General features: G+C 41.4%; 2 protein-coding genes across 4 annotated transcripts in view; one reads left to right on the top strand and one right to left on the bottom strand.

The window, feature by feature from the left end:
* Window positions 1-8,925, top strand: part of pcolce2b (procollagen C-endopeptidase enhancer 2b) — a 40,360-nt gene extending 31,435 nt beyond the window's left edge. Inside the window, exons 7-9 of the mRNA XM_078564216.1 lie at window positions 393-476; window positions 3,350-3,517; window positions 8,280-8,925. Of these exons, the coding sequence (XP_078420342.1) occupies window positions 393-476; window positions 3,350-3,517; window positions 8,280-8,410 (383 nt within the window). The 3' untranslated portion in view covers window positions 8,411-8,925. The remainder of the gene's footprint in view (window positions 1-392; window positions 477-3,349; window positions 3,518-8,279) is intronic.
* Window positions 8,926-12,257: 3,332 nt separating this feature from the next.
* Window positions 12,258-16,422, bottom strand: part of trpc1 (transient receptor potential cation channel, subfamily C, member 1) — a 94,653-nt gene continuing 90,488 nt past the window's right edge. For all 3 annotated transcript variants that reach the window (XM_078564200.1, XM_078564201.1, XM_078564202.1), the window contains one exon: window positions 12,258-13,297. In XM_078564200.1, the coding sequence (XP_078420326.1) occupies window positions 13,070-13,297 (228 nt within the window). In that variant the 3' untranslated portion in view covers window positions 12,258-13,069. The remainder of the gene's footprint in view (window positions 13,298-16,422) is intronic.

Raw genomic sequence — 16,422 nt, 5'->3', positions numbered from 1 at the left:
AAATTTTGCACAGAGAGTTCTTCAGTTGGTGTCTGTGTGTGTGTTTTAATCATAGACAGGTACACAGATTTTTTACAGATTTTACCAGATCCACCTTGAATTTTAAGTATTTAATGTAGCGATTATTATAGTTACAGAAATAGGGAGAGCACAGTAATTTTTACTTTTCCTTCTTCTGAAAAATAAACAAACATGGTTTTAACTTAAAATAAAAACAAAAACTGCTGGAAAAACTCGGCAGGTCTGGCAGCATCTGTGGAGAGAGAAACAGAGTTAACGTTTTGAGTTCGTATGACCCTTCTTTATGGTTTTAACTTGTATTGTTAATAGAAATGTGTCTGGTTATCATTGCCTGCCTGTCTGAACACTGCATCCTGCACTCTGTTTTTAAGCTGTGAAACCTACAGTACCTCCGTGCCAACTGAAGTGTAAGAAAACTGGGACCCTGCGCAGCAATTACTGTGCCAGTGACTTTGGTAAGGAAAATAGGCTTTTCCCTTCTAAGTAAGAACATTCTGTCTCTGTATTTGTGAATGGAAGAGCTAGTGTTTTTTGCCATTTACCATCTCCAACTCAATCACTTCTAACTTTCAGTCTCAAGAGCTTCACAGAGATCCTTTTAACAAAAAAAAATGGCTCCACAGCATAAATACAAGGCATCTAACATAGAGTGAACTGTCAGTATATGAGAAGCATTTATTCCGTTTTTGGCATGTTGTCATGTGGAACTAGTCCCTCTGCCTAAGGCACAATTGCGCACTTGTCATATTGTGATTGCTTACAGTAGATTGTAGCGTATAAATTGAACAGGCGTATGAGTCCATTTTTTTGGCCCCAAAAATTATGTTTTTGCATATACTCGGTACGTAAGTGAACTCCCCTTTCAGCCACGACATGCTATCCTTGCATTAGTAGTCCGCCTCAATTATTGACCCCACTAATGCTTGTTTTACTTATTTTATAACTGGCTGCATGGATCGAGCAGGCGATACGGGCTCTGCTGCAAAGATGTGTGGGAATTTAAGACACAACCACACAGAGCAGACCCCACATGGCAAACGACAAAGATATCGACCACCCACACCCAGGGTTTACTTTTATACTCGGTGAATAAATGGATCCCCATTTTTAGAGGCGTGATTCAAGGCTTCAAATATCAACTTACATTTATGGTAGTAGCAAAAAGACATCATGCGCTGTGACAGGCCAGAAGGTCCCATTTTAGTTTGTCCTGAGACAGCTGCTGTCAGCTAGTGCAGCAATTTTTCTTTCCTTATTCTTTCACGGGATGTGAGCCTTGCTGGCATTTGTTACCCAATCCTTGGAATGTTCTGGCACCATATTTGGTTCCCCTGTGCCATATTGAAATAGCTAATCAAGACTCAATTTGGCTTGTTACCAATCCAATTGACCCTGAGAATCTGCTGCCTGTGCCATAAAACATTTGGTGTGGGCAGTCAGGGCAGAGCAGACAGCCTGATTTTTTAAAGAGAGCCTTCAAAGGGTGGGGAGGAGGGGGGAAGGAAGGATCATCAGGAGCTGGTCTTTGTGGATCGGTGGGCAGTCCCCCCCTAAGATTGAACTCCCCCAGCGCCCCCCCTCCCTGCCCAAGGCCACGGACTTGCCGGTTCCGAGGATCCCTGGGCCTTCTTTCTTGTCTTCTTGTAGTCCTGACAGTGGTCACTAACGCATTCTTGGTACTGCCGGGACTGTTAGAGCTGCTGGCCAATCTGATTGCGAGACTTTATCTCCAGTGAGGGGCTAAGTCCCACAATGGCCTTGTTTAACCTGCCCACAGTGCATTATGGCTGCAGGGCAGGCCATTGTGAAGTCAGCTCCGCACCAACTTTACACCTGGGGGCGGGATCTGGGTGGGGGGAGCAAGCTGTCCTTCCTCCATACCCCCGCCCCCATACTATTGACCCATAAATCGCCCTTGAACTAAACATTTCAGAGGGCAGTTAAGAGTCAACTATATTGTGAGTTTAGAGTCAAATGTTGGCCAGACAATGTAAGGATGGCAGATTCCTTCCTTAAAGGACATAGGTGAACTGGATGGGTTTTTATGACAGTCAATGATAGTTGTCATGGGCCATTACTAGCTTTATGGTCCAGATTTTTATTAACTGAATTTAAATTCCACCAGCCAAGGTGGGATTTGAACCCATATCCCCAGGACATGAGCCTGGGCCTCCTGCTTACTAGATCAGTAACATTACCACTATGCCACCATCTTCCCTTTTTTTTCCCTGAATTTTAATATTTGTTTTTATGTTTGTTGTTGGGATGTGGATCACGTTGGTGAGGCTACATTTATTGCCTATCTTTAATTACCTTGAGAAGATGAAGGTGAGCCTTTTTCCTTAATAATAATTATATTTCTAATGGAATGGCTCACCAGACCCCTTCAGAAGGTATTAAGAGTCAATCGTATAGTGTAGATTTGATTTACATGTAGGCCAGACCAATAGGGATGGCAGGTCACTTTCCAATTAATGTTTTTCTTACAACAACAATCCAGCATCAAGTCACCAGATTTATTGAATTAAATTTCACAATTTTCTTTGGGAGTACTTGAACTCTCAACTAGCCACACTACCATACCCTTGTAGTTGCCCCAACTCACCTCAGTGTTATCGATGGCGCCCTTCCATCTGATGATGGACATGCAGCAAATCAAATCTGTTGGGGATGGGGTAGCCTCATATGATTCACTTTTGCTGATGACTCAAGAGTCCAATCCACAAGAGGCAGGATCTGTGAGGCATGTGAGGTGGGTTATCAAGTGTTGTGGCGGGTTGCTGTTCTCATTGTTGGCACCAGTCGCCAATCTGCTGTAAGCCAATCGTTTTCATGGTAGATGGGGGTGGGGAGAAGAGAAAAATGAGCCGGAGTCTATTCTCAATTGCTGTCCAGTGACCCTACTGCCAAATGTGCATTTGGGCAAAAATGAGGTTAAGTTTGGATGTGTTTACATAACCAAGTACTGTCTTAAGCACATACAACATGAATCACAACTTGACTGAAGTATTAGAGGTTGGAAAAGGGAGAAAATTAGAGATAAAGAAATTTACATTATTTTATATAAGGAATATATCCTTAAATCTGTCATAATCCAGGTTCTCATCATGTCCAACACTGTGGTAAGAAACTAGCTCTCAGTCAGGATTTGAGGATGATAAGGTGCTGTTTATTTTACCCATAACCTCAAACATTGTTAATTAAAACTGAATAAAACATGAGAATAAAATCTGAATTTCAAAGTCTTTTTATCTTGATGTGATTTAAGGAACAAACTTTTCATGAGAGTCTTTTTTAAATTTGGATGCCTATTCTTTGTTTCTTTCAGTGATAACTGGCACAGTTATAACTGCTGTAACACGAAACGGCAGTATTCACACAACTATCTCTATTATAAATATTTATAAAGAAGGGACAGTGGCAATTCAACAAGCAGGGAAGAATATGAGCGTCAGAATAATTTCAGTCTGTAAAAAGTGTCCAATCATTAAACGAGGTGAGTTTTGCCTTTGGAAAGCTCATTTGTTGTTGCATGCTCTGCTATGTTTGGTGCTTATCTTAAACCTCTGTTGAAGTAGCAGGCAAAGGATTGTCAAATAGGAGTTTTCAGCATTTGTCTGCTAATATTGTTAATAGTAGTTTCTACGCTGAGGAGAAAAGCTGGAATAAATTAAGGAATGGTGGTTAGGTGATATTTGGCTTTTAAAAGCCTCGTGACTGCAAAAGGAAGGGAAGACTAAAAGAGGTAAGAGAACCAATTTACTTCCTTCTAAAAAGTGCTTAAAGCATCATCACCAGTTTCCTTCACCATTGATTTGAACAGAGCTAGAGAAGGAAGCCATTCATCCCATGTCCATGTGAATTTTTATGTTACAACAATTGAAAATTAATCCTGTCGCTCTTCCTTCCCCTTAGCCTTGTATCTTTTCTACTTAAAATGATCTAATTTAAAAATGCAATGATATCTCCCTCAAACATGCCTTGTCACGAAGTATTCCATGATCTAACAACTCAACAGTTTTTGCTAAACTCTCTTTACTTTCTTAGTCATAATATTAAATTGATGAAGCCTTTTCATTCATTCCCAAGCAGAGGAAAAAATATTTCCCTATTTACTTAATCAAAGCCCTTGCTATTTAAAAAAAAAACTCTCCTATCACGAATCCTCTTAACCTTCTTTGCTTCCGTGGATAAGTTCTTTTTTTTTTGTATCTTTTATGGGATGTGAGCATCGCTGATTAGGCCAGCATTTTACTGCCTATCTTTAATTGCCCGTGAGAAGGTGGAAGTGAGGCACTGCCATCAATATGTATGCTGCGGAAACTGGAAATCTGAAATAAAAACAGAAAATGCCAGACATACTTACCAGGTCAGGTTAATCTGTGGAGAAAGACAGGGTTAGTGTTTCATTCTATGATCCTTTGTTTGAATCCAGTATACCAAGGGCAAAATTTTTCACTGACCGGGAGGGTGCGTGCCCGACCTGCTCAAGCGTAAAACGACGTCGGGCGAGAAGCCCGACATCATCGCGCACTCATGCGATATTTCGGTCAGCAGGCGCTTGCTAAACTCGGAAGCACGCCCGCCGACAGTTAAGAGGGCAATTATGTCCGTTAACGGTGCAACTAACAGACTTTTCATTGCCTGTCCAACATTACAGTTGGCGGACAGGCGAATCAGCCAGACGGCCCTTGCATTTTTCAGCAAACCTCATCCACGGGCGGGATGAGGTTTCCGTGATAAATTAAAATTAAAATAAATTTCTGTGGACAGCATTTTCATTACCTACATTTTCAGGTGACTGATTGTGAAGCTTGGACACTTTTTTTTCCCTCCATTTTCCGTGACTTTATTTTAGGTTGTTGAGGGCTTCAGCTCCCTGAGGCAGCTCTCTGCCTTCAAGGAGCTTTCTGTGAACATGCGCCTGGGCCCGCGCTGACTTCAGCGCTCGCCCTCCTCCCGTCCCCACTCCGGCCGCACTGAGCCGTTAATTGGCCAGCCAGCGTGAATTCGCGGTCGGGGTCCGATCATGGTCAGTGGCCCTGTTCCCCCACCGATCCTGGACCTGCCAATCGCGCCCACTCGCTGACCTAAAAACCTGCCCCAAGTCTGTCACCATAGCTGTAGATCCCATACCTGGTTTGATCCTAGTGAATATACATATTCTGTGGCTTTAATGATTTTTCTGTAACAGTGCAGCCAAAACTCCACACAGCAGACCTCAGCAATGTTTTATTACATTTATCATTATTTCTTTATTCTTGAATAGAATGCGTCTATATTTATAAAACAAAATCCTATTTTATGGCTTTATCTGTCTGCGCTGATGCTTTGTCCCTGCAGATGGAGAGATGGTGGCCTAGCGGTACCATCACTGGACTAGTAATCCCGAGATCCATAATAAAGCCCTGGGGACATAGGTTTAAATCCCAACACGGGAGCTGGTGAAATTTAATTTCAATTAATAAGTCTGGAATTGAAAGCTAGCCTCAATAATGGCGACCACAAAACTACCATCAATTGTTGTAAAAGCCCATCTGGTTCATGAGAGAAATCTGCCATTCTTACCTGGTCTGGCCTACATGTGACTCCAGACCTCTCAGTAATGTGGTTGTTTCTTAATTGCCCTCTGAAAAGGTCTAGCAAGCCAGTTCAAGGAAAATTAGGGATGGGCAACAAATGCTGGCCTTGGCAGTGACACCCACATCCCATGAAAAAAATTCTTGCATGGAATACTGAACCCCTAGATCTGGCCATTTATCTACACCTTTCATCTCTCTCCATTAAGCATATAATCCGATTCCAAAATGTATTATCTCACACATATTTATATTAAATTGTATACATCACCTACCTGCCCATTTGCTAAGTTATCCATGTCTTTCTGAAGTGTTTTACAGTCCTCACTGTTTACCAACTTCCTGCATTTGTACTAGCAGCAAGTCTCAAGACTGTATTCCCAATAAAATCATTTGTATATGCAAATAAAGGGAGAGACTCTGAAGGAGGTGCGGGAACAGAGGGACCTCGGTGTATATGTACATAGGTCATTGTAGATGGCAGGGCATGTTGAGAGAGCAGTTTATCAAGCATATCTTAGGCTTTATTAATATTTATTAATAGGGACATTGAGTTCAAGAGTAAGGAGGTCATGTTGAATTTGTATAAGACACTAGTTAGGCCTCATCTGGAGTACTGCATCTAGTTCCGGGCACCATACTTTAGGAAGGATGTGAAGGCATTGGAGAGAGTACACAGGAGATTCACAAGAATGATTCCAGGGATAAAGAACTGTAGCTATGAGGACAGATTGGAGAGGTTGGGACTTGGAGAGGAAAAAGGCTGAGAGGAGACTTGATAGAGGTATTCAAGATCCTGAGGGGTATGGACAGGGTAAATAATGACAAACTGTTCCCACTCAAGAGAGCATCAAGAACTAGAGTGCACAGATTCAAAATAATTGGCAAAAGGAGTAAATGTAATATGAGGAAAAAATTTTCACCCAGAGGGTGTTTGGAGTCTGTAACAAACTTCCTGAAAGAGTGGTGGAGGCAGGTTTGATTGAGGTATTCAAAAGGGAATTGGATTGCTATCTGATAAGAAATAATGTGCAAGGTTACAGGGAAAAGGCAGGGGTGTGGGAATAGATGGAATGCTCTTTCAGAGAGCTAGTGCAGACTCGATGGGCTGAATGGCCTCTTTCTGCACTGTAAAGATTCTGTGATAACAAAAGTAGACTCAGCTCTCAAGTCTACTAAATCTTTAATTAATCTTACTATTTCCTTTTTCACCTTCCTACTGTACTTTCTGTATTCCTCATGATTATCTTTAGCATTGTTAGTCTTAACATTTACATATACTCCCTGTTTAAGTTTTTTTTTAAAACTTTGAACCTTTTATCCACTGAACTCCATACCTGATCACCCCTTTTCGCTACATAGGAATATGGTTATTTTGCTTTGCTACGTATGCCAAAGTTGAAGATTTCTCACACTGATCTGTCAGCCTGCTTGGTAACTTTCCATCCCAATTAATTTCAGTTGGATCACCATTTATTTCACTGAAGTTTGCCTTATTCCTTTCAATCCAGTGTCCTGAACTTTGACTCTACCTGAATTCTCCACCCCCTCATGCCGGTGGGATCTTCCAGTCCCGCCGGTGTGAATGGAGATTTCCGTGGCTCACTGGCCCCGCCGCGGGGGTGCAGGAAAATTTTGACCATTTTTATACTTTCCTGTTCTTATATTGAAACTAACTATTTGTGGTCACTGTTCTCCAATTGTTCACCTACTCTTACATCAGTTAATTGCTCCACTTCATTTCTCAGGACAAAATCAGCAATGTTTCTTTTCTTGTTGGACTAGAAACACATTGAATGCAACAGCAATGACAACTTGCATTTATATATGCATCTCATGTAGAAAAACATCTCAAGGCACTTCAGACTTCCTCTCATCCCCTTGGATAGCCTCTTGCTGGATAGTGCCACAATATGGCTTACGTCCGTCTTCTTCTGAGTCACTTCATATTTGTTTAATCATAAGGATCTGTTTGATAGTTCCTCAAACTCAGCAGTTCTCTGCACAGACAAATCCTGACTCCCTCTACTAACCCTGCGGTTCATACCCCATTTCTCTCCTTGTGTCCTGAACTGCCTAACTGATTGCATTCTGGATGGTACAGCGCAGAAACCTCTCATCCTGACGGATGCTGCAAATTGTGGCCAATTGTTGCTCGAGTACAGAGTTCCCTGTCCAAAGACTGAGTCTTCCAACACTAGGTACAAATGAATTACCTTTGGATATGTTAAGGATCCAGTCTGACCAATATATCACACTTTTTACAGACATCACAAAGATTCCTTGCACAGCCATCCTTTTATATCTAACCTAAAAATTGAGATGGTTAGCTTGAATTTCCCTTTGCATCAAACTCTGACAATAATAAAATTCCTTTCACACATTTCACGCAGGTGTTCATTTTAAGGAAGAAAAAATGGTTCCTGACCAATGGAAACTCAAAGTTGAATTCTCCTTAAGGTTAAACTTCAAATTCTGTGGCCTCTCTGTTTGAGATTGAGTTCTTGCTACCCAGCTCACATTTACATTGTCATAATTTACACAATAACTAAACTGCTACACAAAAAAATTGCCAATCGGAGATCAAATGTGTTTTGTAACCAATTAATTACCTTGTGCTGCCTCAAAGTGGCTCTAAAATTAAAGTTCTGCTTAAAGGCATCTTTGTCGTCTTTGCAGGACTGAATTACATCTTCATGGGTCAAGTGGATGAAGCAGGCAGAGGTAGAGTGCTTCCTAACAGCTTTGTCGTGCCATACAGATCAAAGAACCAAAGGTTTTTGAACAACTTGAAGAACAGACGATGCTAAACACACAATGACAGCAGAGACTTTATTTTTTATTTATGGTGCTGGAAATCGTGTATTGATAGTTTTCATTAATTGATTACTAAGTGCACTTCCTAACAGATAGGTGGCTTTCTGCTGGTAAATAGAAGCATTCAAATATAAAGTTGGTGAAATGTGTCTAACTAAAGGTGCTGCCATGGGTTTGGATGTCTGTCATGGATATACCAATCCTTGTACTGGCAGGAAAAAAAAGTATGAACAGAATGATTAGCCCCAAAGTCGTGTTGAGTTTGGAACTGTCTCTTTATTTATAACAATGATGACAGAAATTGAACCTACGTTTATCTTATATACTTATATATTGTAATAGATTATATAGGTCTTAAGTGCAATAACTTAAAAGTACAGCGATGATTTGTGATGTTTTATGACTAGTTTGTTTGCAACTGGTGTTTTGTTTTTGTTTCATGTTTCTCCAACAGTCACTCTTTGCATAATGTATCTGCTGCTTAATAAAAAAAATGTTTTATTTGGAACTGCTGAATGCCCAGAAGTCACCATTTCAAGAACAATGTCAGACAATTGTGTCATGTGCATAGTTATAATAGAGGCATGAGGGCTTCATTTCTCCTTCTATTCACCATTGAATCCAACATGGGAACAAGGTCAGTAGTTATGCTGACCCTCTATTATGTTAAACCAGTCTTAACTCCCTGTCTGCAGTTGGTAGCCCTTAAGACTTCAGGAGGATATAGACAGGCTGGTGAAATGGGCAGACACAAGGCAGATGAAACTTAACGCAGAGAAGTTTAAAGTGATACATTTTGATAAGAGGATGAGGAGAGGCAATATAAACTAAATGGTACCATTTTAAAGGGGGCGCAAGAACTGAGAAACCAGATAAGTCTTTGAATTTGGTGGGACAAGTTAAGAAGGTTGTAAAAAAAAAAGTATATGCGATCCTTGTCTTTATTAATAGAAGTGTAGAGTAATAAGCAAGGAAGTTATGCTAGCTTGTTCTTACTTGTTAGGCCTCAGCTGTTGAACTGTGTTCAACTCTGGGCACCACACTTTTGGAAGGATGTCAAAGCCTTAGAGCAGTTGCAGAAGAGATTTACCAGAATGGTACTAGGAATGAGGAACTTCATTTATGTGAAAAAAATGGAGAAGCTGGATTTGTTCTCTTTCCAGAAAAGGCTAAGAAGATATTTGATAGGATTTTTCAAAATTATGAACAGTTTTGATTGAGTAAACAAGGAGAAACTGTTTCCAGTGGCAGAAGGGTTGGTAATCAGAGGACTCGGATTTAAGACGCTAGGCAATCTGCAAGGCCACCTGCAAGTTCCCCTCCAAGCTGCACACCATCCTGACTTGGAAATATATCGCCATTCCTTCACTGTCTCTGGGTCGAAATCCTGGAACTCCCTCCCTGACAGCACTATGGGTGTACCTACACCACATGTCCTGTAGCAGTTCAAGAAAGTGGCTCACCACCACCTTCTCAAGGGCAATTAGGGATGGCCAAGCCAACAAATGCCGGCCTAGCCAGCGACACCCACATTCTGTAAAAGAATTTAAAAAGGCAAAAACAACACTAGTGGTGCCAGGAGAATTTATTTTTCACTTATGCAATGAATTATGATATTGCCTGAAAGGATTTTGGAAGAAGATTCAACAATAACTTTCAAAAGGGAATCGGATGAATACTGGAAGGGGAAAAAAATAGTTACAAGGTTATTGGGGAAAAAAGTTACAGGGTTATGGGGAAAAAGTAGGGAAGTGGAACTAATTGGATAGCTCTTTCTGAGAGCTGACATAGGTACAATGGGCAGAATCGTCTCTCTTTTGTGTTGCATCATTTAATGATTTTAGTACTGATCATGTGAGATGGGTGAAAATACAATTGAGAAAAGTGTAATTGAAGTGATAGTTGAATTCCTGTCCCTATAAAATAAGTAGTCTGCAGCAATATGGCATAGACATTCTGCTGAAGAAATGTTTTGTCTTCATGAAGTATTTTTTCATTATAATCATGGGGAGAATTTTCTCCACGGTCGGGTGCGGGGCCGAACGCTGCCTGCGATCGGCTGCGCGCCACCGTTTTATGTGGGCGGGCAAATTAAGGCCTGCCCATCGTGACACACGCCCATGCTCAGCACTACCTGTGCAGGCGGGGGAGGAGGGAGAGTCGGGGCCTGCGCTCTTTCACACATGCGCGCGAAAGAGCGCAGAAATCTCCCTGAGGCACAGGGCTCCTTCAGGGAGATAAAGTTCAAATGGAAAGTTGGAAAAAAAGAAAAATATTCAGACATGTCCCCTCATGTGAGTGTCACATGAGCTGGGACATGTTTATGAATTGTTATAAAAATTTCTATTGGAGTGGGATGAGGTTTCATGAAAAATGCGAAGGCCGCCTGGGTTCTTCGCCTGCCCGTCAATTAAGGTTGGATGGGCAGCTCTGTCAAATTGGTTAATTAGTTTATTAATGGCCTTAACAGGTCTTTGACAGTTTAGCGGGTGCGCAGCCAACTCTGGTGTGTACCTGCCAAATGAAAGATCGGAATGACGCATGGTGACATCGGGACGCACGCCCAACATCACCGCACGTCATTTTAAGCGGCGGGCCCGTCCCCGCACGCCAAACAGAAAATTCTGCCCCATGTTACTTAAGACATTACTAAGTGGCAACCTAAATGTTAATATATCACCCATGATTTTACATCTTTTTCTCAATTTGAATAGGTCGGCATTTCAAATGTAATTCTTTGCAGATTCATCACACATTCTGACTCAAGTGCAATTCCTAATTTCACTAAGTATAAAAAAAAGTTGACGCAAGCATGAAGTGTTGCCCACTTAACACTCGCCATGTATTTTTACTTAAATCAGTGAAGGCAGGAATATCACCCCAAGGGCTAGATACCTTTTTCATTCTTAAACTGGAAGAAAATATAATTTGCATTTATAAACTGTCAACGTTGAAATATATTCGAGTACACTAAGTGAATCTTGTCAATGAAGGCAGTAAATTCCTCTGTACAATTCTACATTACTAAAGTCACAAATCGCATCAGATTCTTTCTGATTTAGCTTAAGTAATAACTATTTTATGAAGTTAATTCTTCTGGATTGTTGTGCATCAATACATCACTCTTCTATTCTATATGGGTGAAACTTGACTTGGGCAGTGATGCAAAACTTCAATGGAACTGATACCTGATGAAGAGTATATCTGGTGGCAGATGTCATATCACCCATTTTACACCTGAGCATAAGGTGAATTTCATCCCCATTGCTACTAGAGTCTGACATGCCATGGAATTATCCTGAGAAAAGGGAAGAAAGACAAGTTCCAAGTCTTTAACGTCTACCTTCAAAAACCCTTTTATCCGTGATGCACTAACATCCCAGTATAGAGCTTCTGTTCTCTGCTACTCTTAGTCACAGTTATAGCTAAACTTCCATAAGGTCTCACTGTAGATTAATACTTTGTCAGGTCCAGTCTAGCATAAATTGCTCACACAATGCCCAATAAATTATCGTATGTCAACATGTTATGACATTCATCAACTCTGCCCATTATACTAACTTACTGCCATGAGATCAGTGCTTGGGTCAACTCTGATGATTCATATTTACTGAATTATTACAGACCAAGTATCAAACTTCCTCTGAAAATGTACTGTTTCCCAGGTCTGATATCCCTCAACCTAAGAGCAAAGAAATCATGGGGAAAATATATTTCAAACTTTAATAAAATGCAAGCTAACGCAAAAGAACCATTTTACTGACAATGAGCACACCATACTTATTAGTGAACACTGATATGCAACTGTTGTTTTGACTATAAATGAGATAGGGTTGAAAATGCTTGGTGCTTGATTTTTATTGAAAGCTTTCAAACATTCATTTGAAATTTTTTTGCAATTTCAATAAAAATGTTAACATGTTTATGTCAAATGAGCTGGTGCCTTTGTTAAAATAGCTTACATAAGAATTCACGGGAACTTGTTAATGTGTTCATGACCAATACAATGCATGTTTTCATCCCCCATATCTTCGATCTGCCCTGTGGGTTACTGAAACATTTCTTGGAACGTACAGTCTAACCACTGATGAATCAAAAAGTAGAGTCAAGAATTCAAAGTTTCTTTAAGGAAAATAAATACCAGAAACATTTTCCTAAATGACAAAAATGGCTGTATCTATTTATCATCTATTATTCACAATTATTTGTGTTGCAGTATTCCAACAAATTAGAAACTGCAGAGATATTGTAACTGCATATTTCTGCTCCGGAATTTCCAAAAATAGACTGTATTAAACAGAATCTTGATTAAATAATAAGTATTTGACAAGTATTGGATGATGACAAAGAAACCTTTTCACTCAATATCACCCATGATTTTACATCTTTTTCTCAATTTAAGTAGGTTGGCATTTCAAATGTAATTCTTTGCAGATTCATCACACATTCTGACTCAAGTGCAATTCCTAATTTCACTAAGTATAAAAAAAAGTTGACGTAAGCATAAAGTGTTGCCCAGTTAACACTCGCCATGTATTTTTACTTAAATCAGTGAAGGCAGGAATGATACTTAGTGATACTTAGGACGTGATTGTAACACATATCTCAGCAAAACTTCAATGGAAGTAGTCCCATAAAACCTGGAATGCTTTTCAGTTCCTTGAATAGAACATGGCATATTTTGCTGTCCTGAAACCAAGCAGGTCTCTCATTTCATTGCGGAATTTGGAGAGGTCTTGGCGCAGTTCATTCAGATTCTCTTCAGTCGCCTGGTCGGTGCTATGCATCTTCTGTCTCATAGCAGTAAGGTAACGATGGACCAAGCAACACATTACCTTTTGGTAATTTTGGTCTCGCTTATGCTTGAGAGTCTTCCATTCCTTGTTAGACAAAACAAATGATAAAAGAGTGAAATAAAAGCACAATACTGCGGATGCTGGAAATCTGAAACAAAAACAAAAATAGCTGGAAAAACTCAGCAGGTCTGACAGCATCTGTGGAGAGCAATACAGTTAACGTTTCGAGTCCGAATGACTCTTCATCAAAACTTCTGATGTTCTGATGAAGAGGCATACGGACTCGAAACGTTAACTGTGCTCCTCTCCGCAGATGCTGTCAGACCTGCTGAGTTTTTCCAGCTATTTTTGAGAAAAGAGTGGTTTATCTTACAGTTGAGGCTAACATTTATCCTATGGAGGAACTTCTTCAAGAAGCCCCTGATTTGACTAAGCTTTTAGTCACTCCTTCCTAATATTTCCTTCTTTGGCACGGTATCAATTTCTGACTGGTTCTGCTTCTGTGAAGAGCTTTGGGGAATTTTGCTACGTTAAAGGCACTATATAAATGCAAGCTGTTACTATTGATAGCAAATATATTAGTTAAAAAGATCGATGGGGCTAGTTACGCATGTTTCTCAATCTTCCTTGTCATGTATTATGCCCCAGCTGAATAAATGCCATTTTGTGACGGATTAACACTAAGTGCATAAGAGTGACTCTCCCTCTGGGACTTGGCCTCTTGTCCATCAGTGTTACTGAAAATGTAAGCTCAATTTGTTTGGAGCAGGGGAAAATTTTTAAAAATACACAGCCCATCCGTGCTACAAAAAAGTCATTCATTGAATTAACATCAACTGTTTGATAGAATTTTCAGTTAAAACATGGGAATAAGAAACATTCCCAACACTACTTACTACAGTGAACATAAAACCTACTGGCCTAGATCTTTCAGTATCCAGATAGTCGGAGACCAGACATACCCCACGAGGTACACTACAGGATCCCTCAGAAGTCCCAATGCAATGACTCTGTGAGAATTGCCCAGAAGTTTGAACTTCCGATGGGCAAATCCTCTGGTTCCAGGGACCCTCCGAAAAAGTCACCAACTCTTGAGTTAAGAGTCAGAGACTTCAGACAGTTCCAATTTACTTACCTGGATAATTACTCAGGAAATGTTAGACAGATTAAAACCTAACTTGGGTAATTATACAACTGAACACCCCCACTCTTGACTCCTTCCCCACCGTGACCTGACCGGCCAACTGCCCCTGACCCCCACTATCTCCTCTGATCCTCTGACCCTCCGACATCCCCCTGATCCCCCGACCTAGCCTGACCCAACCTCACTACCTGACTCCCTCCCCCCGACCCCATTACCTCCCCTGACTCCCCAACTCCCTCCAAAACCCCCGATTCCACCTGCCCCGACCTCACCACTCGACTCCTCCCTTTGGCCCCTGACTAGTCTCCTGATGCCCCAACCCCCAACCTAACCTGAATCGATCTCACCACCCTACCCAGCTACAATCCTAAACCCTTAGCCAATCCTACCCTCTTATCCATTTACCTTACCCGCCCAACCTCCTCACCCACTTATCTACCCTATCCCCTTACGTCACCCAGCCTATCCCTTTACACACCTTTTCTCCGTAGCTTTTGGAAGAAGCTTTGCAACATTTAGATTCTTTACTTGCCAGAATACGGCAGCTGGTGCCGTAGAAAGGGGGGCGATGGTTGTCTGCACCGAGTTAGTTGGAAGGATCTTCAATCAGAAGATTGCCCAGAAAAATCGGACCAAGTTAAGTGAATTTGTTTTTGTCTGATCAGAGTTGGAAATAGGGTTTCCAATCCTGATGGAAAGACTTGGGCCAATGTATTTATCCCAATCATCCCAACACAACACCTATGTAAAACTCATAGGGCCCAACCCGAACAGGAGTAAAATAGTGCGTCGGGCAAGTATCCTGATGTCATCACGCACTTCGCGATATTTCAGTCGGCAGGCGCACCCACCAGCAATTAACAGGGCTGTTAAGCCCATTCATAAATTAATTCAAGCGAATTTTTCCCTGCCCATCCAACCTTACGGTTGGCTGGCAGGCGAATAAGCCAAGAGGCTTTTGGATTTTTTTGAGGAAACCTCAAACCTGAGGTTTCCGACATTAATTAAAAACAAATCAAAAATGTGTGAGAAACATTTTTGTTATCCACGTGATAGGGTGATTCAGTCTGCTGAGTGGACATTGTTTCATGGTTTTTAAAAACTTTATTGACTGATTTCAAATGCTTCAGCTCCCTGAGGCAGCTCTGTGCCTTCAGGGAGCTGTCACTGAGAGCACCCGTGCACATGCACACATTTCAGCGCTCGTGCTCCTCCCGCCCCCCACCCCGGCAGCACTGAGGCTCTCAGCACATGTTTCATGCTGGCTGGCTGTTAATTAACCAGCAAGCGTGAAATCACAGTTGGGGCCCGATAATGGCGGTGGTCAGTTGTGCAGCCACTCCCGGGCCCGCATGCTGTGCCTGCCCGACGAGGTAAAAATTCTGCCCATAATCCTGTTTAGGACATATCATTTTTACATGACAGCTATTCTTATCAGAGAAGCTGAACAGTTGAATACTAGGCCCCTCATCATCCTCACAGCTTGCCCTGCTCTCAACTAATGACTATTCTGTACTGGGAATAAATGGGAAAAATTTATGCTGTACGTGTACAATTGGGGACATGGACACAAGCAAGACAAATAGCATCAGATGCACATTGATAATCATCTTGTCCTGGTAAATACTCAGCCCTCATCCAAGACTGATAAAAAATAGATGATTTAGTCATTACTACATTGCTGTTTGTGGGACCTTGCTGTTTGCAAAATCGCTGCTGTGTTTTTCTACATTACAATTATGGCCTTAATCTTCTGGTCGGCATGTGGCGGCGGGACCTGCTCACAGACGCGTAAAATGACATGTGGTGACGTCGGGCGTGCGCCCTGACATCATCGCGCGTTATTCTGATCTTCAGTACCAAACTGTCAAAGGCCTATTAAGGCCATTTAAAAACCACTTGAATCAATTGACAGAGCTGCCTGTCCAATCTTAATGTTGGCGGGCAGGCGAAGAGCCCAGGCAGTCTTCACATTTGTCATTGTTGTGGGCAGTCTTCTCCTGAAACATCCTTGTCACCCAGCAGCCATCCATCCAGTCGGGCTGGAGCACTGAAGAGCCTCGGC

This window comes from Cetorhinus maximus, chromosome 19, assembly GCF_964194155.1.
Source record: "Cetorhinus maximus chromosome 19, sCetMax3.hap1.1, whole genome shotgun sequence".
Lineage (NCBI taxonomy): Eukaryota > Metazoa > Chordata > Chondrichthyes > Lamniformes > Cetorhinidae > Cetorhinus > Cetorhinus maximus.
Note: the sequence above shows the minus strand (reverse complement) of the source record. Positions and strands in the feature narration are given on the sequence as shown.